We start from the raw sequence: 25,194 nt of genomic DNA, 5'->3' as shown, positions 1-25,194 counted from the left end.
ATATGCACTTGATCCTTGCGTACCAAACATCTGGCGGAAGAAATTTTTGCAATGCTTTTTTCCCTTTCATATTTGGGTAGGAAGCTTGTACTTAAGTGCAAAATTGAAGTACATTGGGGTACTAGAGCACACATTCCGTGAAGCACTTGTTACTTAACTAAAATATCTAAGTACATGACCTTGATTTGAGGGAACAGTTCTCCACAAATTGAAAATACAAGAGACCATAATTAAGTGACAAATGTGAAAAAGTGTGCATAACTTCTATCGAAAACAAAATCTGGAGCCGAATGGTTGAAAGTTGGTCGTATGTCGGTAATAATCATCAATATTTTATTTCATTCTAACTAACCCAGTGTATCCTCACATCCTCACAAAGGTACGAAAATATACGTTTATTGGAACCACTTTCAAGGGTGGAAGACAAATTCGTCAAAACCCAAGAAGAAACGAGTTATATGGAAAAAACATTACAACAATCTTAACTATTTAAAGATGTCAGGGTGTTGAGGCCCCCTTTACATACATACCGGGGGGGGGGGCTTGTAAATTTTTGTAAGCTTTTGCTTTCGACAAGTTGAAGTTGATTTTCAGATTAGTTTCCATTTTCTATTACGAGAGAGTTTGTGACCACTTAACTCCTCCTTTTTAGACAAAGGTTTCACTAATATTTTCCTGAAAACGTTTCTTAGGTGCTACATAAACCAAGCGCCTTAAGAACTACTTGAAATGAAATTTTATTGTTTAAAGCAAACAAAAACTAAACTCTTGTAGCAAGACCCTTCGAAATGTTCCAACAGCTTTGACACATGGGTCATAGTTGTGTAGCAGCATGCAATGCGGTTAAATTGAACTCATACCCTCAAAAAGAGCAACGATTTATCCAAACCAAATTTATCTAAGACTCAATATACCCCTCCCCTTATGGATGCAGATTACAAGAATATTCCCTTTCCTCATCGCGGTCGTAACGAACACCAACTCCCAGTGGCATGGCTCTAAGTGCTTACTAGGTGCTGTTGAATAAGTTCCAACAGCACACTAAGAAATTAGGCTGACAAAAAGAGATTTTATAGCTTTATTCACCCTGACCAACAAAAGCTAGATTAATTGGGGATCATAAGAATGCACAACTATATGCCTGGCTCGATTAGTTAAGATTTGGTGTAGCCCTCTGTTTGAAATACTGATCAATCCAGATCCTGAAATGGCACAACTAGGACACTAGCTCATACTTTTAACGATATGTAGATGAGACGGGGCTACCTTTTCTCTTAGATCCAACCAAATTTAAATAGGTTCTTATATATTGACATTATGTATTATATTTGAAGGGATATTATATATGGATTTATATATTGATTTTCGAGTTGTAGCAGTTTCAATTGGTTTCTTTCTACCAACTAAATAAAAAAAAAAACAGAACAAAACTTAAAACGAACAGAAATTACTCCGTATATGAAAGTTTTTTATTGTTTAAAATAAGTGGAGTTGTGAGAAAGAGTCAAACTTTAGCGTAGGGAGCGGGGTGTTGAGGAGGGAACAGCCCCTTTCATATACGGAGTATTTCTGTTCGTTTTCAGTTTTAATTTTGCTCCTTACTTTCAGTAAAAAAAAACTTGTTTTTTATTTAATTTCTGAACGTATTTGAATTAATGCATGTTTTGATTTTGGCTCTCCGCACATGAATAATTAAACAAAATTTGAACATTATTTTTTTTTTGGCTAAATGGCCTTCTCATAGTTTTGATTGGACAATTTTGAGAAAAAAGGAGCAGGAGAGGAGGCTTAGTTGTCCTCCAATTTTTGGTTGCTTAAAAAGGCAAATAGAGCATTTCATTTTTTATGAACGTTCTTACTAGTGAAAAATATACATAACTTACGAATTAACTTACGCAACGAACTTCCATATTCGTATGTTTTTATTACGTATACGAGGGGGTTTGCCCCCTCATCAATACCTCGCTCTTGACACTAAAGCTTAAATTTTGTCCTAGTTCCTTAAGAATGACCCCTGAATCACAAAGGCCGTAGAATAAATTGTTGAAATCACTAAAAATACTTTAGCGTAAAGAGTGAGCTATTAGGAGGAGGTGAACCCTATATGCGTAATAATTTCTGTTCGTTTTAATTTTAATGCTGCTCCTTACTTTCAGTTGAGAAAATTTTTTCATATTTCTTTTTTCATTTTTTTTTTAAATAATGCTAGAAAATTCTGCGCCCCCTTCATGGAAATTCTCTTCCCCCATGACAAATTCCTCCATGGAAAGATCCCCCACGTAACCCCCTCCCCTAAATCCCTCGTCTCCCCAACCAAAAAAAACCCCCTGAAAACGTCTGTACACTTCCCAATAACCATTACTATATGCAAACACTGGTCAAAACTTGTAACTTATATCCCCTCCCACGGGGACTGTGGGGGAGTAAATCATCTTCAAAGACACTGTTAATAGGTTTTTCGAATATGCTGAATAACATCACTGTCTCAGAATTTTGACCTAGTGACTCTGGGAAAAACATGAGGAGGGGGTCTAGGTGCCTTCCAATTTTTTAGGTCACTTAAAAACGGCACCAGAACTTTTAATTCCGTTAGAATGAGCCCTCTCAAGACACTCTAGGGTTGATGGGTCGATATAATCACTCCTGGGAAAAAATATAAAACAGTTTGTGGTAACGAATTGTTGTAGTAAGGAGTGACCCGGCTCAATAGTAACTGAAACTCTAAAAAATGGAACTTGGATACCAATAATTACATCAAAAGAATCGCATGTTTCTGCTGATTCTAAATGTATAAGTTTCATCTAGTTTAGTTTTACCCATCAAAAGTTACGAGCCTGAGAAAATTTGCCTTATTTTAGAAAACAGGGAAAAACGCCCCTTAAAAGCCAAAGAATCTTAGCGAAAATCACATCATCCGATTCAGCGTATCAGAGAACCCTACTGAAGAAGTTTGAACCTTCTATCTAAGAAAATGTGGAATTATGTATTGAGAAAATTCGCCTCATTTTAGAAAATAGGGGGAAACACCCTCTAAAGGTCATAGAATCTTAACGAAGATCACACCATCAGATTCAGCGTATCAGAGAACCATTTGTAGAAGTTTCAAGCTCCTATCTACAAAAATGTGGAATTTTGCATTTTTTGCCAGAACGCAGATCACGGATGTGTGTTTATTTGTTTGTTTGTTTTTTTCCCAGGGGTGATCGTATCAACCCAGTGGTGAGAGAATGTTGCAAGAGGGCTCATTCTAACGGAAATGAAAAGTTCTAGTGCTCTTTTTAAGTGACCAAAAAATTGAAGGGCACCTAGGCCCCCTCCCAAGCTAATTATTTTCCCAAAGTCAACGGATCAAAATTCTGAGATAGCCATTTTATTCAGTGTAGTCGGAAAACCTTATAACTATGTCTTTCGGGACGACTTACTCCCCTACAGTCCCCGTGGGAGGGTCTACAAGTTACAAACTTTGACCAGTGCTTACATATAGTAATGGTTATTTGGAAGTGTACAGAAGTTTTCAGGGGGATTTTTTGGTTGGGGGAGGGGCTGAGAAGAGGAGGATATGTTGGGAAACTTTCCATCGGGGAATTTGTCATGGGGGAAGAAAATTTCCATGAAGGGAGCGCAGGATTTTCTTGCATTATTTAAAAAAAAAAATGAAAAAATAAATATGAAAAACTTTTTTCAACTGGAAGTGAGGAGCAGCAATAAAACTTAGAACGAACAGAAATTATTACGTATATGAGGGGCTCACCCCCTCCTAATACCTCGCTCTTTACGCTAAAGTATTTTTAGTAATTTCAACTATTTATTCTACGGCTTGTGTGATTCAGGGGTCATTCTTAATGAATTGGGACAAAATTTAAGCTTTAGTGTAAAGAGCGAGGTACTGACGAGGGGGTGAACCCCTCACATATGTAATAAAAACATGAGAATACAAAAGTTCGTTACGTAAGCTAATTTATAAGTTACGTATATCTTTTGCTAATAAAAACATTCGTAAAAAATTAAAAGTTCTAGTTGCCTTTTTAAGTAACCAAAAAATCGGAGGGCAACTGGGCTTCCTCCCCCGCTTCTTTTTTCTCAAAATCATTCGATCAAAACTATGAGAAAGCCATTTAGCCAAAAAAATAAATATGCAAAATTTCGTTTTAATTATTCCTCTGCGGAGAGCCAAAGTCAAAACATGCATCGATTCAAAAACGTTCAGAAATTAAATAAAAAAAAAGTTTTTTAACTGAAAGTAAGGAGCTACATTAAAACTAAAAACGAACAGAAATTACTTCGTATATGAAAGCGGCTGCTTCCTCATCAACGCCCCGCTCATTACGCTAAAGTTTTTTTTTACTGTTTTAAAAAGAAGAGTTGAGAGATAGAGTCAAACTTCAGCGTAAAGAGCCGGGCGTTGATGAGGAACCAGCCCCTTTCATATACGAAGTAGTTTCTGTTCGTTTTAAGTTTTAATGTCGCTCCTTACTTTCAGTTAAAAAACTTGTTTTTTTTATTTAATTTTCCCAGAAGACAGATCACGGATTCGTGTTTATTTGTTTGTTTTTTGTTTGTTTTTTTTCCAGGGGTGATTGCACCGACCCAGTGGTTCTACAATGTCGCAATAGGGCTCATTTTAACGGAAACTAAAAGCTCTAGTGCCCTTTTTAAGAGACCAAAAAATTGGAGGGCACTTAGGCCCCCTCACAAACTCATTTTTTCCCCAAAGTCTCTTGATCAAAATTTTGAGATATCCATTTTGTTCTGAATAGTAAAAAACCTAATAATTAGGTCTTTTGTAACGACTTACTCCCCCACAGTCCCCGGGGGAGGGGCTGCAAGTTACAAACTATGACCATTTTTTACATATAGTAGTAGCTTTTAAAGGGACTTTTTCATTTTAAAGGGGGTTCGAGGGGAGGGGGTTACGTGGGAGGATCTTTCCATGGAGGAATTTATCATGAGGGAAGAAAATTTCCATGAAGAAGCCGCAGGATTTTCTAGCATTATTTAAAAAAAAATGAGAAAATAAAAAAAAATTCAGGTAGAAGTAAGGAGCAGCATTAGAACCTAAGACGAACAAATATTATTGCGTATATAAGGGGTTTGTCTTCTCCACAATACCTCACTCTTTACACTAAAGTGTTTTTAGTAATTTCAACTATTTATTCTACGGCCTTTGTGATTCAGGGGTCATATTTAAATAACTGGGACCAAATTGAAGCATTAATATAAAGAGCGAGGTAAGGACGAGGGAGACAACCCCCTTATATACGTAATGAAAATATACAAATGTAGAATTTTGTTACGTAAGTTACGTATATTTATTACTAATAAAAACGTTCTTAAAAAAAAGAAAAAGTTCTAATTGTCTTTTTGAGTAGCCAAAACTTGGAGTGCAACTAGGCCACCTCCCCGATCCCTTTTTTTATCAAAATCGTCCAGCCAAACTATGAGAAAGCCGTTTAGCCAAAAAAAATTAATATGCAAATTTTGTTTTAATTATTTATGTGCAGTGAACCAAAATCAAAACATGCATTAACTAAAAAAACAGTTCAGAAATTAAATAAAAAAAACTAGTTTTTTAACTGCAAGTAAGGCGGACATTAAAACTTAAAACAAACAGAAATTATTCCGTTTATGAAAGGGGTTGTCCCCTTTTCAACGCCTCGCTCTTTACACTAAAGTTTTTATTGTTTTAAAAAGTAGGGTTGTGAGAAAGAGTCAAACTTTAGCGTGAAGAGCGAGGCGTTGAGGAGGAGAAGCCCTTTCATATACGGATAATTTCTGTTCGTTTTATGTTTTAATTTCGCTCCTTACTTGCAGTTAAAAAAACTTGTTTTTTTATTTAATAAATAAATATGCATCCGTGAATTGTCTTCTGGCAAAAAATCCAAATTTCCACATTTGTAGATACAAGCTTGAAACTTCTTCAATAGGATTCTAAGATACACTGAATCTGATGGTGGGATTTTCGTTAAGATTCTGTAACTTTTGGGGGGGTGTTTCCCCCTATTTTCTAAAATAACTTTTGATGGGCAAGCCTAAACTTGAAGAAACTTATTGAAGACTTATTTGAAGAAACTTTCGAGCCGGATTTCGTTACCACGGTTCTTTGCCACGAACTGTTTGATATCTAGTAAGGCTAAAAAGATTATTTTATTTGTTAGATTGGGGGCTAGTTACTAGAAATTTGGAAGCTTCTCAACACATTACCATCTTCTTTGTAAGATCCTCATTCTAGGTAAAAGTTTTCAGTTTCTATCTCTTACCGTTCCTTATCTGAGGCAGTGAAGTAATTTCGTCAAAATCCTAGTGGGAGGGGGCAAAGCAGGAGTCAATTTTCCCAAGTGAAGTGAAAATGGTAGTGAAAAATGTAAAATGAGCCATTTAGTACTCTAAAGGCAAAGGTGAACTATAAAACTGATCTGTTTCCTTGTATGCATGAATTATTTAGGCCTATCTTAGTTTTGACAAAATTTTTGCAGATGCTAAATTTCCTGTAGGGAGGGGGCGTTGAACTGGGGTCTAGAGGGAAGCAGTTGCTCCCCCTGTGTTCCGTAGAAAATTACACCCCTGATCTACAGGCTGCTTATCACGATAGAAAAAGAATAAAACTACGAAAGGAGCACTTTCATCCCGCAACAGAATCAATTTTGTTCGCAGCGAGCAATGATAGAAAAGTTAGAACTTTCGCAGTACATCTTTCGTAATATAAAAACAAAGTTTTACGTGAAACAAAAATTTATATCCCAATAAAAAGGGACTATCCTCCCTAATTATCAATATACCATGTTTATATTTAATGCCTAACTCGCACAATTATGAAATAATGTATAACCGATAGCATTACTGTGCAATTTGTCTACAATTACAGTTCAATTTGCATGGGATACGAAGATGTGGTTGGGGATAGTGGTTGGCGCCAGTGGTTGGCAGCATAGCTGCTGAGAGGGAAAGTTATATAATAAGATGAGTCATAGTTAGTAAACATCTTGGTTATCTTAAAGAGATTTGTTTCATTTATTTTTGTCCATTTTTTTCTTTTTTTTGACACAAAATACGCAAAAGCTGGCATTTTGCCGTGGCACGACCTTTTTTGTAACTTTGAAAGGGAGCTATAATTTTAAATTTCTCTTCAAATAATTCCTCTCTCAAGATTCCTGTGTTTATCAGATGTGTGGTTACTGTGATTATCATGATCGGGAAAAAACAAATTTCTATTCTGGATTTATATTTCTATGTTTGAATTATATGATTTGGTTTTTGACCAAGATCATTATCCTTGAAAGGGGATGTTCTACCCTTTTCCAAAAAAACTCAAATTTTCACATGCTCATAGCTTTTCATAGGAAATAGAAAGGTTAACGAATTTTGCATATTCGGAGTAAACTTTCTTAAGCATATACTGGCTTTTTTCAAATCTCTTTCGGCCAGCTTCCGGCGCGAGGTCTTAATATCTTTGGCAGAAACTATTACGAAAAAATATTTCTTTGCAAAAAGATTTTTTTATCAAAACCCCGTTGTTTGTTTCTTATTTTACACCCAAAAACTTAATAATTATGCGAAAACGTAGGGAATAAAAAACTAACAGTTCTATTCATTCAAAACTTTAATAGAGGAAGTAAACTTTACTTCCATATATTTTGTCCTTGGTGAGAAAGTTGTCCGTCATCACATAGCAATTTCAAATTAGAAAGTTAATTAATTTGAAATTAAGGATATCAGTTTTATTTATAGATTAGGTCCAGCGTCCAATATCAAGGACCTATGAAGAAGTGTAAACATAAACATAACAAGAGCTAAGAGCTCATATGGCACTTGTGACGAGGTCGGAAGAGCCGAGAGCTCATATGGTACGAGGTCGGAAGAGCCAAGAGCTCATTTGGACGAGGTCGGAAGAGCCGAGAGCTCATATGGTACGAGGTCGGAAGAGCCAAGAGCCAAGAGCTCATTTGGCACTTGTGAGAAGGTCAGAACCTAAAGTTAAACTTTATAGCACAAGATCCTTCTAAATATCAAATTTCATTAAGATCTGGTCACCCTTTCGTAAGTTACAAATACCTCAATTTTCAAAATTACCTCCCCCCTCCCAATTCCACCAAAGAGAGCAGATCCGGTCCAGTTATGTCAGTCACGTATCTTAGACAGGTTTCTATTCTTCCCATCCAGTTTCATCCTGATCTCACCGCTTTAAGTATTTTCTAAGATTTCCGGTCCCCCCAACTGCCCCCCCCCCAATTACGTTTGATCCGGTTGAGATTTAAAATAAGATATCAGAGTTACGAGGTCCTTCTAAATATGAAGTTTCATGAAGATCCGATCACTCCTTCGTAAGTTAAAAATACGTTATTTTTCTTATTTTTCAGAATTACCCCCCCCCCCCCGCAATTGAGCGGATCCGTTCCAATTATGTAAATTACGTATGCAAGACTTTTGCTTATTTTTCCAACCAAGTTTCATCCCAATCCCTCCAATCTAAGCGTTTCCCATCATTTTAGGTCTCCCCACCCCAAACTTCCCCCAATGTCACCAGATCCGGTCAGGATTTAAAATAAGAGCTTTGAGCCACGATGTGGCGAGGTCGGAAGAGCCGAGAGCTCATATGGTACGAGGTCGGAAGAGCCAAGAGCTCATTTGGCACTTGTGAGAAGGTCAGAACCTAAAGTTAGACTCGGTACTAGAGTTATTGACATAGATACAACTTTAGAAGATTTAGAAGCACCACCCCTAAGCGAAGAAGACGTAGAATCGGACCCATAGACTAAATATGAATCACAAAAAAATGAAATCATTTCTAAAAAATAACTTGCATAAAAAACTGATCTTTTTATTGTTTGAATAAATTGGAATTTGTTTTATATATGTTGTTCTATATTTATTTAAAAAACGTAGTCTGAGGTTTTTTTTAACACTTTTTTGAAAAAATATAGAATATAAACCTCACCCCGCTGCCAGCGGGGCTCATGGAGCTTCGCTCTATAGATAATGTTACCTGTAAGCAAGCCCACTTTACGCATTTTTACTTTCATTGAAGGGGGATTTTAGAAAGGTAAAAAATAAATGCGCTTCTCTAATAATAACAGAGAAACAATATGCGATCATCAGAATCTTGCTATATGCAGTAATATACACTTAAGAATACTTGTGACGAAACTAAACATTCACCCTAAGCTGAAATAAACTAACGAGAAAGGGGGGGGGGGGGTTAGTGTCAGATAAACCACCCTGATGTTTGGAAAGACCATAAAATAATTTGTTACTTAGGCCATGTAACACCAAATAGTCGAGCTGTTAGCTGAATGTACGATCAGACCAAACCGGTTTCATAGACACAAGGACAAATGACGGGAGACAGAATGTATTGGACTTGTATGATTTGCGTCAAATATGGGTACATCAGGGGGGTGGGGGTAAGGTTAGGTTATTAACCCATTTCTGAGATATATTCTCCCCCCCCCCCTAATTTGCAAATATATAGCCCAAATTATACTATTGTATAAACTAAAGTATTATATTTACATCATGTTTTGGTGTATTTCATTATGATTAACGTAACTACACTTCTTGAGTGTGTTAGGTATAATACATAAGTACCAGTAATTTTCTTTCAAAAGGCCACAGACTAATAGAACCAATTTTCGATGATTTTTAAGTTAATCCCCCCCCCCTCTAAAAAACAAACCAAGAGCCTGTGTATGTACCTGCAGTCCTTTTAGTCTGCAAGGCTATCAAAATATTCAACACCAGACTTTAGAATAACATCAAAAATTATTACCTTACCCTTTCGTATTATCGACACCGTTCTTTATAGGTAGGAATTTTTTCATACACTTCAGTTACAATTTTATACTTATCTTTTGACATAGATTCTTGAATGACTTCCGTTTCTTCTCATCAAATTCATGGAAAACGTTTTAAATACGTATTTAAATTGCGCATCGTTGTCTGTGCCCAAAGGACTGGGAACTAATTAAAAGTCAATAGCTAAGTTCATGAATGTGAAATCATCATTGATGACTGTCACAGTGTAAAAATATTTTCCCTTTACTATAGGGTTCCATGCAAAATCTGTTTGCTACAATTGTTATGCATATTGTAAATTGTTTTCTTATCATGCTTCCTTCTCAAACATGTTTCCTTCTTAAATCGTAAGTTAAAAATACCTAATTTTTATAATCTTTCAGAATTAACCCTCGCCCCCACTCCCCCAAAGAGACCGGATCCGCCCTTCCAACTCCCCCGAATGTCACAGGATCTGGTCGGAATTTGAAATTAGAACTTTATAGCACAAGATCCTTCTAAATATCAAATTTAATTAAGATCTGGTTACCCTTTCGTAAGTTACAAATACCTCAATTTTAAATCTAAGCGTTTCCCATCATTTTAGGTCTCCCCACCCCAAACTTCCCCCAATGTCACCAGATCCGGTCAGGATTTAAAATAAGAGCTTTGAGCCACGATATCCTTCTAAAAATCAAATTTCATGGAGATCCAATCACCTGTTCGTAAATTAAAAATACCTCATTTTTTCTAATTTTTCAGGATTAACCCCCCCCCCCAACTACCCAAAAGAGAGCGGATCCGTTCCGTTTATGTCAATCATCTATCTAGGACTTGTGTTTATTTTTCCCACCATGTTTCATCCCGATCCTCCACTCTAAGTGTTTTCCAAGTTTTAGGTTTCCCCCTCCCAACTCACCGCCCCCATCACCAGATCCGGTCGGGATTTAAAATAAGAGCTCTAAGACACGATATCCTTCTAAACATCAAATTTCATTGAGATCCGATCACCCGTTCGTAAGTTGAAAATACCTCATTTTTCTAATTTTTAAGACTTACTCCCCCCCCCCCAACTACCCCTAAGAGAGCAAATAAGTTCCGATCATGTCAATCATGTATCTAGGACTTGCGGTTATTTTTCCCATCAAGTTTCATCCCGATCCCTCTACTCTAAGTGTTTTCCAAGATTTTAGGTTTCCCCCCTCCAACTCCCCCCAATGTCATCAGACCCAGTCGGGATTTAAAATAAGAGCTCTGAGACACAATATCATTCCAAACATCAAATTTCATTAAGATCCAATCACCCGCTCATAAGTTAAAAATACTTCATTTTTTCTATTTTTCCGAATTAACCGGCCCCTTCTCCCCCCCCCAGATGGTCAAATCGGGAAAACGACTATTTCTAATTTAATCTGGTCCGGTCCCTGATACGCTTGCCAAATTTCATCGTCCTAGCTTACCTGGAAGTGCCTAAAGTAGCAGAACCGGGACTTTAGGTTTTCCCCCTCCAACTCCCCCCAATGTCATCAGATCCGGTCGGGATTAAAAATAAGAGCTCTAAGACACAATATCATTCCAAACATCAAATTTCATTAAGATCCAAATACCCGCTGATAAGTTAAAAATACTTCATTTTTTCTATTTTTTGCGAATTAACCGGGCCCCCACTCCCCCCCAGATGGTCAAATCGGGGAAAACGACTATTTCTAATTTAATCTGGTCCGGTCCCTGATACGCTTGCCAAATTTCATCGTCCTAGCTTACCTGGAAGTGCCTAAAGTAGCAAAACCGGGACCGACAGACAGACCGACAGACAGACAGACCGACAGACCGACAGAATTGGCGACTGCTATATGTCACTTGGTTAATACCAAGTGCCATAAAAATGACAAACGAATATTTTGCTTTAAAAGCCATGAAAAACCTTGAAAACGTACTAAATTATTCTCGGTCGTTGGAATAAGAATAATAACCACTGAGTGTGAAATCCACAGAAAAAGAATGATTTTATAGCGAAGTCTTACTTCTGAGTGCAGCTTCTAAGCTTCTGAAAAGAAATCCGAAAGTCTTAAGAGTACATGAACATTTCTTACAGATTGCCACATAGCGAATAGATTCTTTCAACATTTCTGAGGAGCACGATAATTGACTAGAGTTAGCTCCTCCCATGGGAGGATCCTAAATTCTCTAGAATTCTATACACGGCTGAAGTTAACCACATGCACATCTCAATTGAGATCCCTCACTCCAATTTGAAAAATAATTACTTATTTCAACGTTTTCTCCTGGTTTCAAATAATTACCGACTGGAAAAAGAAAAATTGAGCCTTTAGGATCTGAACCAACCAGGCCAGAAGCTCAAAAGGCTGTTCTAGAATAAAAGGGTTTGAAACAAGAACAAGAATATTTTTCAGCTGGAAATTTTCAGGTTCATTAGGAGTAGGACTGGATCTACGGAAGTCTAGAGGGTACAAGCGCCCCGGACGGCATGCCCAAAGGGGGCAGCTAAACAAGCTAAAGAGCAAAATACAAAGAAAACTTCTCGAAAGAACAACTAATTCAACGTTTGAAATTATCTAATTTACAACAGCCAAGTGTTTTGTCAAGTGTAGTTAGACGTTTTTAAAACTCTAGCTTCTGGCCTTTCCCTATTGTTTCAAACAGTTCGTGGTAACGAAGTGTTTTGATACAAATAGTTACATCAAAAGAATCGCATTTTAATGCTGATTTTAAATATACAAGTTTCATCCAGATCAGTTACACCCATCAAAAGTTACGAGCCTGAGAAAATTTGCCTCATTTTAGAAAATAGGGGGAAACACCCCCTAAAAGTCATACAATCTTAACGAAAATCACACCATAAGATTCAACGTATCAGAGAACCTTGTTGTAGAAGTTTCAAGCTCTTATCTACGAAAAGTGCAATTTCACATTTTTTGCCAGAAGACAGATCACGGATGCGTGTTTATTTGTTTTTGTTTTTTTTTTTTTTGTTTTTGTTTGTCTTTTTCCCAGGGGTGATTGTATCGACTGGGTGGTCCTAGAATCTTGCGAGAGGGCTCATTCTAACGGAAATTAAAAGTTCTAGTGCCCTTTTTAAGTGACCAAGAAAATTGGAGGGCACCTAGGCCCCCTCCCACGCTCATTTTTTCCCCAAAGTGACCAGATCAAAATTCTGAGATAGCCATTTTATTTACCATAGTAGAAAAACCTAATAACTATGTCTTTAGGGACGACTTACTCCTCTGCAGTCCCCGTGGGAGGGGCTGCAAGTTGAAAACTTTGACCTGTGTTTACATATAGTAATGGTTACTGGGAGGTGTACAGACGTTTTCAGGTTTTTTTTGGTTTAGGGGGGAGAGTTGAGGGGGGGTTACGTGGGAGGATATTTCCATGGAGAGACTTCTCATGGGGGAAGAGAATTTCAATGAAGGGGCGCAGGATTCTCTAGCTTTATTTGAAAAAACAATGAAAAAATAAATATGAAAAGTTTTTTCTACTGAAAGTAAGGAGCAGCATTAAAACAAAAAAACGAACAAAAATTATTACGCATATGAGGGGTTTACCACCTCGTTATACCTCACTCTTTGCGCTAAAGTATTTTTAGTAATTTCAACTATTTATTCTACGGCCTTTGTGATTCAGAGGTCATTCTTAGGGAATTGGGACACAATCTAAGCTTTAGAGTAAATAGCGAGCTATTGACGAGGGTTGAACCCCCTCATATACGCAATAAAAACATACGAATATAAAAGTTCGTTACGCAAGTTAATTCGTAAGTTACGTATATTTTTTACCAATGAAAACGTTTGTAAAAAATTAAAAGTTCTAGTTGCTTTTTTAAGTAATCAAAAACTTGGCGGGCAACTAGGCCTCCTCCTTCGCTTCTTTTTTCTCAAAATCTTCCGATTAATTGCAGTTAATTAATATGCAAATTTCGTTTTAATTATTTATGTGCGGAGGGCCAAGATCAAAACATGCATTAATTCAAAAACGTCCAGAAATTAAATTAAAAAAAACAAGTTTTTGTAACGGAAAGTAAGGAGCGACATTAAAACTTAAAACGAACAGAAATTACTCCGTATATGAAAGGGGCTTTTCCTCCTCAACGCCCCGCTCTTTACGCTAAAGTTTCTTACTGTTTTAAAAAGTAGAGTTAAGAGAAAGGGTCAAACTTTAGCGTAAAGAGCGAGGCGTTGAGGAGGAAAAGCCCCTTTCATATACGGAGTAATTTTTGTTCGTTTTAAGTTTTAATGTCGCTCCTTACTTTCCGTTACAAAAACTTGTTTTTTTAATTTAATTTCTTTAAGGGTTCATTTGTGCTTCGAGATGATATAGCGATGTAACGGGCGTGGATGAGGCTTCGACGGTTGTCTGTTGTCCAGCTAGGTATGTATACTTGGCAAGACCCCCTGTCAATAACTTCAAGAGCTTCCAGGGGCACCAATTCAAAACCCAATCATTTAAGGACCATGTGAAGTCGATTTTAAAATACAATCGCGTAACCTAGGTATGATGCGTAAATTAAAACACATTTCCCCCCAATATTTTACGGTTGTTACATTTTTCCCTTATTCACCCTTATATTTTGTATTGTTCCTCGATATGACTTGGTGTTTTCCCCTCGTTGATTCTTCCGATCCGTGTGATCCAGAATAATGCTATCCAAGTTTTTTGTGGTGTGGGGAACCTGGAGTCCATGAGGTCGGTCTACAGTGAAATAAATATAATGCCTGCAGCCGGATTGCTTGATTTTTATATTTTTATTTTTATATATAAGCATCATAATGAGGGCCTTCCAGATTGTTTTGCAGGTATATTTTGTGAAAGGTCAGATGTTCACCAACACAATACTCGGATGCGAGGAAATATTGAGGTTCCTCGACTTGCTTCTAGTAGGTCTTATTTTTCTCTTGTTTATAGAGCTTCCAAACTTTGGAACAAACTTAGGATATTAAGGATAATGGTAATTTTAACCAGTTTAAATCTGATATACGTCTGGAGTTGCTCCATAGGTATGCTTTCGAAACAGATTAACTATATTTACAGTGGGTTATTTTTCTGCATTTTTATTGTGTTGTTTTGGGGTTTTATATTGTAGTGTTTCGTTGTTTATTTTTATGTTGGTTTGGGTAAATGGTCTCATGCTCCATACTCTTTTTCTTTTTTTATGGCACTTGGTGTGAACCAAGTGACATACAGTGATCGCAAATTCTGTCGGTCTGTCTGTCCCAGTTTTGCTACTTTAGGCACTTCCAGGTAAGGTAGGAAGATGAAATTTGGCAGGCGTATCAGGAACTAGACCAGATTAAATTAAAAATCGTCGTTTCCCCGATTCGACAATCCGGGGGGGAGTGGGGGGATGGTTAAATCAGAAAAATTATAAAAAAGCAGGTATTTTAACTCACGGACGGGCGATCGGATCTTAATGAAATTTGATGCTGGGAAGGATATCGTGTCTCAGAGCTTTCATTTTAAATCCCGACTGGCTCATGTGACATTGGGGGAGTTGAGGTGGGGAAATCTAAAATCTTGGAAAACTCTTAGAGCCCAGGGATCGAGATGAAACTTTTTGGGAAAAATAATCAAAAGTCCTAGATACGTGATTGACATAACCGGAACGGATCCGCTCTCTTTGGGGGAGTTGGGGAGAGGGTTAATTCTGAAAAATTAGAAAAAACGAGGTATTTTAACTTACGAAGGAGTTATCTGATCTCAATGAAATTTGATGTTTGGAAGGAAATCGTGTGTCAGAGCTCTTATTTTAAATCCCGATCAGATCCAGTGACATTGGGGGGAGGTGGGGGGGGGACCTAAAATTTTGGAAAACGCTTAGAGTGGAGGGATCGAGATGAAACTTGGTTGAAAAAATAAGCACAAGTCCTAGATACGTGATTGACATAATCGGAAGGGATCCGTTCTCTTTGGGAGAGTTGGGGGGAAGGGTAAATTGTAAAACATTAAAAACTGAGACATTTTTAACTTACGAAGAAATGATCGGATCTTTATGAAATTTCATATTTAGAAGGACCTTGTAACTCAGATCTCTTATTTTAAATCCTGACCGGATCCAGTGTCATTGGGGGGAGATCTTGGAAAATACTTAAAGCGGAGAGACCAGGAAGGAACTTGGTGGGAAGAATAAGCACAAGTCCAAGATAAGTGAATGACATAACCGGACCGTATCCACTCTCTTTGGTGGAATTGGGGGGGGGGAGTAATTCGGAAAAATTAGAAAAAATGAGGTATTTGTAACTTATCAACAGTTTATCAGATCTTAATGAAATTTGACATTTAGAAGGATCTTGTGCTTTAGAGCTCTCATTTAAAATCCCAACCAGGTTCAGTGACATTGGGGGGGAGCTCGAGGGGAGAAACTGGAAATCTTGCAAACCGGAAATCTTGGAAAACGCTTAGAGTGGATAGATCGGGATGAAACTTGATGGGAAGAATAAGCACGAGTTATAGATACGTGACTGACATAGTTGGAACGCTCTCTTTGGGGGAGTTGCGGGTTGTTAATTGGGAAAAATCAGAAAAACTGAGGCATTTTTAACTTAAGAACGGGTAACCGGATCTTAATGAAATTTGATATTTAGAAGGAACTCATGACCCAGAGCTCTTATTTCAAGTCCCGACCAGATTTATTGAGGCTGGGGGAGTTGAAGGGAGAAACCGGAAATCTTGGAAAACGCTTATAAATGTCGTAGATTCATGATTGACGTAACTGGACTGGATCCGCTCTCTTTGGGGGAGTTAGGGGGTGGGATTCAGTGCTTTTGCGATTTGGTGCTTCTGAACGTGCTATGACAATGAAAATTGGTACGTGTGTCAGGGAAGCTGCACAAATTGACTTGATAAGGTCGTTTTCCCTGATTTAACCATCTGGGGGGCTGAAGGGAGAGGACAAATTAGAAAAATTGAGGTATTTTTAACTATGAGTGGGTGATCAGATCTTAATGGATTTTGGCATTTAGAAGGACCTCGTGACTCAAAGCTCTTATTTTTAATCCCGACCGGCATTAAGCCTCTGATTTTCCTTTTAAAGCAATCTATAGATTCTTATAATTTTGCTAGAGCTCATGCCATATTAGCTCTTGGCTCTTGGCTCCTCCGACCTCGTCACAAATGGCAAATGAGCTCTTAGCTCTTGTTATTTTAGCACATCCTCGCAAGCACCGGTTTTGTTTTGCCATTGTATAAAAATGATCATTTTTAATAAAATTGTTCTACTACTACTATTATTTCACGTTGCAAACGATTTCGAAAGGATAGTTGTAAGCTTTAATATATAGAAACTAACATTGATGCTTCCCAGGCAAAGTTAGCATAATCAAACAGTTCGTGGTAATGAACTGTAGTAAGGAGCGACCCGGCTCAATAGTAACCGAAACTCTAAAAAATGGAATTTTGATACCAATAGTTACATCAAAAGAAGTGCATTTTAATGCTGATTTTAAATATATAAGTTTCATCAAGATTAGTCTTACCCATCAAAAGTTACGAGCCTGAGAAAATTTGCCTCATTTCTGAAAATAAGGGAAACACCCCCTAAAAGTCATATGATCTTAACGAAAATCACACCGTCAGATTCAGCGTATCAGAGAACTGTATTGTAGAAGTTTCAAGCCCCTATCTACAAAAATGTGAAATTTCGCATTTTTTTTTTGGCCAGAAGACAAATCACGGATGCGTGTTTATTTGTTTTTTTGTTTTTTTTTTTTTTTTTTCCCCAGGGGTGATCGTATCGACTCAGTGGTCCTAGAATATCGCGGAAGGGCTCATTCTAATGAAAATTAAAAGTTCTAGTCCCTCCCATGCTCATTTTTCCCCAAAAGTCACCGGATCAAAATTCTGAGATGGACATTTTATTCACCATAGTCGAAAAACCTAATAACTATGTCTTTGGGGACGACCTACTGCCCCGCAGTCCCCGTGGGAGGGGCTGCAAGTTACAAACTTTGACCTGTGTTTACATATAGTAATGGTTACTGGGAAGTGTACAGACGTTTTCAGGGGCATATTTTTGGTTGGGGGGGAAAGTTGAAGGGGGGGCTACGTGGGAGGATCTCTCCATGGAGAAACTTCTCATGGGGGAAGAGGATTTTCTAGCATTATTTAAGAAAACAATGAAAAAATAAATATGAAAAGTTTTTTCTACTGAAAGTGAGGAGCAGCATTAAAACTGAAAACGAACAGAAATTATTACGCATATGAGGGGTTTATCTCCTCGTAATACCTCGCTCTTTACGCTAAAATATTTTTAGTAATTTCAACTATTTATTCTACGCCCTTTGTGATTCAGGGGTCATTCTTAAGGAATTGGGACAAAATTTAAGCTTTAGTGTAAAGAGCGAGGTATCGAAGAGGGGTGAGCCCCCGCATATACGCAATAAAAACATACGAATATAGAAGTTTGCTACGTAAGTTAATTCGTAAGTTACCTATATTTTTTACTTATGAAAACGTTCGTAAAAAATTAAAAGTTATAGTTGCCTTTTTAAGTAATCAAAAAACTGGAGGGCAACTAGGCCTCCTCCCTCGCTCCTTTTTTCTCAAAATCTTCCGATTAAAACTATGAAAAAGCCATTTAGCCAAAAAAAATTAATATGCAAATTTCGTTTTAATTATTTATGTGCGGAGAGCCAAGATCAAAACATGCATTAATTCAAAAACGTCCAGAAATTAAACAAAAAAAAGTTTCTTTTAAATGAAAGTAAGGAGCGACATTAAAACTTAAAACGAACAGAAATTACTCCGTATATGAAAGGGGCTTTTCCTCCTCAACGCCCCGCTCTTTACGCTAAAGTTTTTTACTGTTTTAAAATGTAGAGTTAAGAGAAAGAGTCAAACTTTAGCGTAAAGAGCGGGGCGTTGAAGAGGAAAAGCCCGTTTCATATACGGAGTAATTTCTGCTCGTTTTAAGTTTTAATGTCGCTCCTTACTTTCATTTTAAAAAACTTGTTTTTTTTATTTAATTTCATAGGTTTGGCTACATTTTTCTTGAAATTTATATTTACCACTTAAGCCATTCAGTGCTGGTGAAAGAGGTGAATAAAAGTTTTTTAACAGCTAAAAGCCCGCCATAATTGGTATTGTGGCTGGTCTAAATTGACTGACCAACGTTTATTAAAGACTCTTCATTTTTGGGCATTAATGTTAATAAGGCAAATGTCACTAATGAAGCTGAGATAGAACACCGTTCTATTTTTCTTACTTTACTAGGCTGCATCTATCGCTGCAACATAGCTACCTAGAAATCCACTTCCACTTCCGTGGAAATCCATCCGACGGAAATTCTTCCATAGAAGATTTCTTTTCACCAGACGCTAAGTTCTTGGACTTTTCAACTATGCTGAGCAATATGTCCATCTCAAAATTTTGATTGGATGTCTTGGGGAATGAAGCGGGGCTAGCTGCCCAATAATATATTTGGCGATAGGCAGCGCAGTAGCGTTGCTTAAGTAAAGAGCGATGTGGGCACAATGTATTACTTATTATTTATTTTTTTCTTAGACCAGGGCACTTTGTATTGAAAGATATATCGTAGAAACTTCAAAAAGGGCTGGTTCGATTGGAAATTGAAATGACTAGTGCCATTTTCAATAGTCGAAAGTAATTGGAGGGCAACTAGCCCCCTCCCACGCACATCATTTTCCCAAACACTTCCAATCAAAGTTTTGGGATGGTCATTTTGTTCAGCGTAGTTAAAAGGTCCGGAGGTTATGTCTTTCAGAATGACAATTCCCTCCCCCCAGCCCTCAGGGCAAGGGTTGTAAGTTAGCTTCTGGGGGCATATCTGATTTTATAGAAAGAGTGGTGGCAGGAATTTCAAAGGGGGCTCATTAGATTGGTAATCATAACTTCTAGTGCCCTTTTTAAGATTCAAAGTGACTGGAGGGCGGATGAACCCCTGCACACCTCGTACTTTCCCAAAATGCATCTGATAGAAATCTTGAAAAGGCCATTTGTTGTCGTAGAAACTTCGAAAAGGGCTAGTTCGATTGGAAACTGAATGGGCTAGTGCCCTTTTAAATAGTTGAAAGTGATTGGAGGGCAACTAACCCCCCTCCCCCGCCCACCATTTCTCCAAACACAACCAATCAAAATTTTTGTATAGCCATTTGGTTCAAAGTAGTTGAAAGGTCCTGAAATTATGTCTTTGAGGATGACGACCCCCTACAGTCCTCAAGGCAAGAGTTGTAATTTATGTCCTGAGGAATATAAGGTTTATATAGAAAGGGTGATTGTATAAAGTTTGGAGATGGCTCATTGGATTGGTAATCAGAAGTTCTAGTTCCGTTTTTAAGATTCAGAGTGATCGGAAAGGGACCCCCCCCCCCCTACACCTCGTATTTTCCCGAAATGTATCTTATGAAAAATTTTGGGATGACCATTTGTTGTCGTATAAACTTCGACAAAGGCTCATTTGATCGGAAATTGAAAGGGCTAGTACCCCTTTTATTAGTAAAAAGCGATTGGAGGGTAACAAAGCATCCCCTCCCCACGCCCATTAATTGCCAAAGCACATCTGATAAAAATTTCGAGATAGCCATTTTGTTCAACGTAGTTGAAAGGTCTGGAAATTATGTCTTTAAGGATGGAATCCCCCCCCCTCATAAACCCCAGCGCAAGGGTTGTAAGTTATGCCCCTAGGGCATATAAGGTTCTTAGAGAAAAGATGGTCATAAAAACTCCGGAATGGGCTCATTTCACTGGAAATCAGATGTTCTAGTGCACTTTTTATGAGTCAAAGTGATCGAAGGGCACCCCTTCCCCATGTCGCATTTTCCACAAATGCATCTGATATAAATTTTAGAATAGCCCAAAGATCATATAACAAGGCTTTTCTCGAAACGTGTTCAATTGAAAGGGTGAAATAGCCATTTTGTTAACAGTAGTCAAAAGATCTTATAACAATATCTTTAGGGTGGACACAATCCCCCAGAGCCCATAGGCAAGGGTTGTAAGTAATGCCCGGGGCATATAAGGTTTTTTGGAACGGTTGGTCGTATAAGCTTTGGATCAGATGGAGCTCATTTGATTGGAAGTTGGAAATTTTAGTGCCCTTCTCAAGGGTCAAAAATGAATGGAGGGCAATCAGCACTCCGCAAGCTTATCATTCTCCAAACATGTTCCATCGAAATTTTAAGAGATCCATTTTTTCGCACTTGTTGAAATGTCCAGTAACAATGTCTTTGGGGATATCCACCTCCCCACCGTCCTCAGGACAAGGGCTGTAAGCTAGGCAATTCGTTCATTATTTACGCGTAGTATATGGTACTGAGAAAGGCATGCATTTTGAACTTTTACTTTCCAAGACGACAAAGGGTATTCAGGTGAGCCTTTCAGAGAATGTTAAGGGTAGTGTTGAACTAAATCAGAACACGTTATGTGTATAAGGATTGTCAGGAGTGTATAACACAGGAATAACTTAGTGTATTAACTTAGAAAATTCAGAAAATGATAAGAAATATGATCAAAAAGACAATATTTGCATGCTACCAATGCTACTACAACTACCACCACTGCTACTAGGACACCACTCTATTTACACTATTGAGGGGAAATTCGTATTAAATCAAAAGAGGCTATGTGTATTCAAATTTTCAAAATAGCGTATCTCAAGAATTAATTTGGGCATTAAGTTGGGTCTTCCAGAAAATGTTTAAAGGGGATGATCATCATAGACGAATCATTTTCTTTCATTCCAGAAATAATAAGGGACATGGTTGGCCGTATAAGCTTTGGATCAGATGGAGCTCATTTGATTGGAAGTTGGAAATTTTAGTGCCCTTCTCAAGGGTCAAAAATGAATGGAGGGCAATCAGCACTCCGCAAGCTTATCATTCTCCAAACATGTTCCATCGAAATTTTAAGAGATTTGTTTTTTCGGCCTTGTTGATATGTCAAGTAATTATGTCTTTGGGGATATCAACCTACCCACAGTCCTCAGGACAAGGGTTGTACGCTAGACAATTCGTGTATACATAATATATGTTGCAGAGAAAGGTATGCATTTTTGAACTATACTTTCCAGGAAGATGAAAGAGCCTTTCAGAGAATATAGAGGGGAGTGTTGAACTAAATCACAACACGTTAAGTGTATAAGGATTGTCAAAAATGTATAACACAGGAATAGCTGAGTGCATTAATTTAGAAAATTCAAAATATGATAAGGAATATGATCAACAAGACAATATTTGCATGCATGCTACCAATATTACTACATCTACCACCACTACTACTACCATACTACTCTATTTATAATATTGAGGAAAACGTATGCTAAATCAACAGAGACTAAGTGTATTCGAATTGTCAAAATAGTGTATCTCAAGAATTGACTTGGGCCTTAAGTTGGATCTTCCAGAGAATGTTTAAGGGGGATTTTCATCATAAGCATTTCATTTTCTATCATTCCGGAAATGATAAGAGACATGATAAAATAAAACAAAAACAATATTTGCATACTACCAATACTACGACAACCACCACCCCTACTACCAGACTATTCCATTAACAATATTGAGGGGAAATTCGAACTAAATAAAATGGCGCTATATACATGTAAAGTGTTTTCAGTAAAGCACAAATCATGTTCTTAACTTGAAAATGCATGGGGTTTGTTAGACTTGCTTATACTAAAATAAAAATAAAACATTTTTTAGCGTAATTAAAATGTCTGGAAGCTATTTATTTTAGGATGACAGCCCCCCACCCCCGAGAGCCCTCAAGTTTATGCCTGTAAGTTAGGCAATTCGTTTATTGTTTTATATAGTATATGTTATTGAGAAAGGTATGCATTTTTCAGCTTTATCAAAGGCAGCGTAAGGTTTTATCAAGAAATCGTAAATCAGAGCGTGAATTTGAAGTGATAGTAGTGACCCCATAAGGTTTTTAACACAGCGATAGGGGATATATCTCAAGTTGCTAGCCCATCAAGGCGTCGATGTTTTTCATTATTGATATATTATATGTACCTGGTTGTTCCTTAACACTTCAGGGGATGTTTTATCCTCGAGATATTTTTTGAGACGTTTTTATTTTTCTTCAAGGCATTTTTCAAGATTATTTTTTCTTTGAGACTTTTTCTTTGGCCTCTTCATCTTATTGACAATTTCTCCCTACTTTTATTTCCCCGAAATCTATTGATCGCGTGTTTTTTATCCTCGAGAAATAATTTTTACTGGAAGGAAAAAATCGGTTGCTGGAATTAGGTTTAGGTGATATTTTGTTTTACATTTGACGCACACTTGGATGTGGCATCGTAGTTATGTAAATTTCAACGAGAGCGATGATTAGATATAGATGTTAGGGTCTATTTGGTCTATTGCCCACCGGTGCTTTGGAAATTCAAGGGAACCACGTAAACGTAACACGATTATTCATGAAACCTGTCAACGATTATTTTTTAAAGCGAGAGCGGAAGAAGGGCATTTAATTGGCAATCTTTTTATTTTATTACGAGCGTAAGACCTAATTACTTTAAATCCATTGCTTTGCGCTTTTGAAAGCCATTCCCTCTTGATACACCGCAGTGATTCCCATCCTGTGGTACCCTGTTGCTGTCCGATGGCATCCTGTGGCACACATTATTATTCCTAAAGCATTTTCAAACTGTTTGATAAAAATTATGATTTAACTCCATTGGCTTGTGTTTTCGAATTTGTTTGTGTGTTCGCTAGCCAACCCCTTCGTGATGGCCTTTGGTATTTTACAGCCCATGGCACTTTGTAACTAGCTTATGGTACCCTGCAACACTTATTATCTGACAAAAATAACCGTATACACTAAAACAGCTGAGGAGATAGGAAAAACCCTAAGGGCCTTCTTCAAGACACATTTTTTACGCTGGGTAGATAGGAAAAAGCCTAAGAGCCATTTCCAAGACACCTTTTTTACACTGGACAGATACCAGTCCGAGTTCCAATTCCGTCGCTTCTGGCCCAGCGGCTCCAGCTCTGACTCTAATGGCTCAGGATCTTTTTTGTGACTGCCCCCATGGTACTCTGTGGCTGGTGCTCAACAGTAACTAGTTTATTGTATATGATGTTTTTTATTTTTAGTATTTTCAAGAGCAGAGGCGGCCGACCCGATTTATCTTGCAGGTCACTTTGGAAATGCATCATAACTCCACAGGCTGCAAATAAAATTATATATATATCCACATTAGATTTAAAATTAAAGAATTTTGTTAATTTTGCTTACTATTATTTTTACATATAAACATAGATAACATAATAATAATAATGATAATAAATGCACATCGTAAAAAAACATATAATAGTAAAAAAATAACGGAATGAAAATATAAAATCATAAAAAAATATTTATTTCACGAGTACGATATTTATTTCTTCACTTTTTTACTTAGCTTTTGCAAGTCGATCTCAATTTGGGTATTTCCACATCGTAACTGGTGTTGAAGGTTAGCGTTCGCTACATTTGCACGTGTTTCGTGTTTGATCCATTTCATTTTCGAAAAATAACGATTTTCTGGTGTAAGTTAAATCAAAAGCGCTAACAACTTTTTATGCCATATATCATGTAATTGATAATTTTTTGTGACATAAAAGTTAAAAAAACATGTTTTGATTCTGAATTTTAAAAAATGTGTTTTAATTCATTATTTCACTGTATGTCAATGAGATCCATTTGAAGATATTCTGGAACAGATTCAATTTCAACATGAAAAGGAGATGAATTTATTTCTATTTTTTCCAACTCTTAATTACTAAGTCAGTTCTCAAAATCATCTGCAAGCTTTCTTATATCATTCGGGTATTTGATTTAACTGTTAGATTTTGATTACTTAAATTCTTTCAATACTGGAAAGTGGTGGGAATTTTTAATTTCCAATTGTGACTCAAATAAAAAAAATTCTTCTGAAATACTTTGATTTGACTAAATGTAGTCATGATTTCTGTTTGATTGTCATGATTTCTGTTTGATTTCGACTATGAGGTTATCTTTTCCTTACAATGATATATTTAGTTCATTGAGGTTGTTGAAAATATCCAATAAAAGCATGAATCCAATAACCACTCATCATTTTTTAATTCTTGCTCAGACCTTTGTTTGTCCTTCATACACAAATCAATTTCTTCTCATAACTGACGAAAACGCTGTGAACATCTTCCACGACTTAATCATCTGACTTTGCTGAAGTACACAACGTCACCAAATTATTAAACTAATTCTTTCAGAAAATCCTTAAATTGTCGATGCTAAAGTACATGTGAAAGAATGGAATATGACCTAGTTCATTCAATGTATCAATACTTGTCAACGGTATAATGTGATTTCTTATTCTTTCTGACGTTAACTGTTTTTTGGAAGCAAACATTTTTTGAATTGTAAAATCTCACCTATAGCCACTTTTCTGGGCCTACCACGCTGTTTAGGTACTTTAACCACTTCTAC

The 25,194-nt window shown here is 37.1% G+C and overlaps 1 protein-coding gene across 1 annotated transcript in view; it reads right to left on the bottom strand.

The window, feature by feature from the left end:
- LOC136031815 (protein APCDD1-like) overlaps positions 1–11,978 on the bottom strand; it is a 120,151-nt gene extending 108,173 nt beyond the window's left edge. Inside the window, exon 1 of the mRNA XM_065711633.1 lies at positions 11,793–11,978. Within this exon, the coding sequence (XP_065567705.1) occupies positions 11,793–11,937 (145 nt within the window). The 5' untranslated portion in view covers positions 11,938–11,978. The remainder of the gene's footprint in view (positions 1–11,792) is intronic.
- Between the last annotated feature and the right edge of the window lie 13,216 nt (positions 11,979–25,194).

Source organism: Artemia franciscana, chromosome 10, assembly GCF_032884065.1.
Source record: "Artemia franciscana chromosome 10, ASM3288406v1, whole genome shotgun sequence".
Taxonomy (NCBI): domain Eukaryota; kingdom Metazoa; phylum Arthropoda; class Branchiopoda; order Anostraca; family Artemiidae; genus Artemia; species Artemia franciscana.
Note: the sequence above shows the minus strand (reverse complement) of the source record. Positions and strands in the feature narration are given on the sequence as shown.